This window comes from Mauremys mutica, chromosome 13 (genome assembly GCF_020497125.1).
Source record: "Mauremys mutica isolate MM-2020 ecotype Southern chromosome 13, ASM2049712v1, whole genome shotgun sequence".
In the NCBI taxonomy this organism is placed as follows: Eukaryota; Metazoa; Chordata; order Testudines; family Geoemydidae; genus Mauremys; species Mauremys mutica.
Genome location: NC_059084.1, coordinates 56,515,241 through 56,517,591, shown reverse-complemented (window position 1 = coordinate 56,517,591; position 2,351 = coordinate 56,515,241). Strand labels below are relative to the sequence as shown.

Genomic DNA, 2,351 nt, shown 5'->3' with positions numbered 1-2,351 from the left:
AGAGTGAAAGGAAGTTTAGGCGAGATCTGCATGCTGGAGTCCCACGTTCTATCCCTAGCTCTGGGAGGGGAGTGGCGTCTAGTGGCTAGAGCAGGGGGGCTGGGATCCAGGACACCTGGATTCTGTCCCAGCTCTGGGTGAGCAGTGGTTAGAGCAGGTGGGCTTGGAGCCAGGCCATAATTGCCAAACAAGTCAAATTGACATTATGTGCAGACTGGGGTTGTGGCCAAGGCTCTCCACAGGGGTGTAGGGGACCTGGGTTTCATTCTCTGTCTCATAGGATGGGATTTTCAATCCCCTACGAGAGCCTTGAGGTCAAACCCTGGTGGATTCCCATGGGACTCGAGCATCTCAGTGGGAGTTGAAAAGCTGAGGGTGAATCTCTGTGCCTCGGTTTCCCCATCTGTAACATGGGGATAAGAACCCTTTCTCGGTCTGCTTTGGCCATTTCAAGTGTAAGGGTTCCCCTCTGGATCTGTGCAGCGCCCCGCACAATGGGGCCCTGATCTCAGTGGGGGTAATGAGAGCGGCAGGGCTTTAGGGGTAGAATGGGCTGGCAGGGAGAGGGGTTCAGTCCCAGGAGGTTCCATGGAGGAGGCAGATCCCCACCCTGCGCTGTCTCCATCCATCTCCCCCCTCTCCGCACTGCAGGTCGATCCAGTGACAGACACAGCCATGGCCCTGAGGGGACCCCGCCCTGCGCTCCTGCTGCCCCACATCCTGCTGTCTGGTTCCTTGGGCCTGATTGGGGAACGTAACAAGTATGAGCAGTTCAAGAGGAAGCACGTTGATTTCCCTAAGACCAGTAACACCCACGGCAAGACCTATTGCAACTACATGATGAAGGAACGCAACATGACCAACGATACCTACTGCAAACCCGTCAACACCTTCATCCACGACACTGAACAAGCCATCAAAGCCATCTGCAAAGAGAAAGGGATACTCGTCAAAGACAACATCTACAAGAGTAATACAACCTTCAAACTCACCATATGTAAGCTGAAGTCTCAAAATGGCCAGTCCTGTACATATGAGGAAGAAGAAGAGACTTCCATGATCTGCGTGGGTTGTAACGAAAAGCACCTGCCTGTGCACTTCGAAAACATGACACTAGCAGCATCTATGTCTCTAGAGAAGATCCAAACCCAACTGGGTCGCACCTCGACTGGGCTGCCCCGCACCCACATGGAGCGCAAGCAGGGAGCGGCTCTGAAACCTCAGCTGGGGCCAGAGAGCTGAGCACAAGAGGGGACAAACAACAGAATCAAACCTGTATGGCCCCCGCCAGCGCAAGCAACCTGCCCCAACGGGGAACCCCCTGCTACCCGTAGCGCCAATTACACAGTATAGCCGCCCCTTCCCCACCCCCACCCTCTGCTGTCCCCTAGTGCCCATTATACAGTATAGCCACCCCTCCCCCACCCCCACCCTCTGCTGCCCCCTAGTGCCCATTATACAGTATAGCTGCCCCTTCCCCACCCTCACCCTCTGCTGCCCCTAGTGCCCATTATACAGTATAGCCGCCCCTTCCCCACCCCCACCCTCTGCTGCCCCTAGTGCCCATTATACAGTATAGCCGCCCCTTCCCCACCCCCACCCTCTGCTGCCCCTAGTGCCCATTATACAGTATAGCCGCCCCTTCCCCGCCCCTCCCCTTCTGGTGCCCGTTATGTAACACTGTGATCCTCATTTATGAGCAGGGCCCTGAGATGCTACAGGGATGCCATCAATAAATAATCACTCCAGCACTGTCTGGGTTGGTAAGGGAGGGTGGGATAAAGATTGTACCAGGCTGAGTCCTGGATGCTGTTACTGGGCTGGTTTCTCTTGCTGCTTCCTGCAATAAAACGCATGATTGCAAATGCAGTATGGCTGGGTCGCTTTTGTGTTGAACTTAATGCAGAGAAGACAGATTTTCTTTCTCTCTCTCCCAGCTGCTTCCTACCATGATCATTGCTGACAGGAGCATGGCTAGGAGGTGTTGGGAAATGATTTCCAAGTGCCTTCTCCACTCCTCAGAGATGCCCTGCTTTGATGTGGCCCCCATGTATGGGACCCGGCTGGCTTAATTTGGCAGCACCTGAGTCTGTCCCCCGTCCGGGGTGCTGCTTCTGATCTGGCCCCACATTTGGGGGACTAGGGAACAAGTATTTATTAACGGGCTCTTCAATCCAGCAGAGGAAGATCTAACACCACCCAGTGTCTGGAAGTTGAAGCTAGACAATTTCAAACTGGAAGTAAGTCGTAAACTTTTACCAGAGAGAGTAATTACCCATTGACACGAGTTACCAAGGGTCCTGGTGGATTCTCTATCACTGGTTATTTTTACATGGAGGCTGGAAGTTTTT

General features: G+C 53.8%; 1 protein-coding gene across 1 annotated transcript; it reads left to right on the top strand.

Moving 5' to 3' along the window:
* Positions 1–220: 220 nt before the first annotated feature.
* Positions 221–1,360, top strand: LOC123348873 (ribonuclease-like). The gene has a single exon (XM_044986561.1). It carries the CDS (start codon positions 589–591, stop codon positions 1,240–1,242), a length of 654 nt encoding a protein of 217 aa, XP_044842496.1. The 5' UTR covers positions 221–588; the 3' UTR covers positions 1,243–1,360.
* Positions 1,361–2,351: the final 991 nt, after the last annotated feature.

Coding starts and splice junctions, on each gene's coding strand:
- LOC123348873 (XM_044986561.1), top strand. CDS start 589: ATGGAGGAGGCAGATCCCCACCCTGCGCTGTCTCCATCCATCTCCCCC.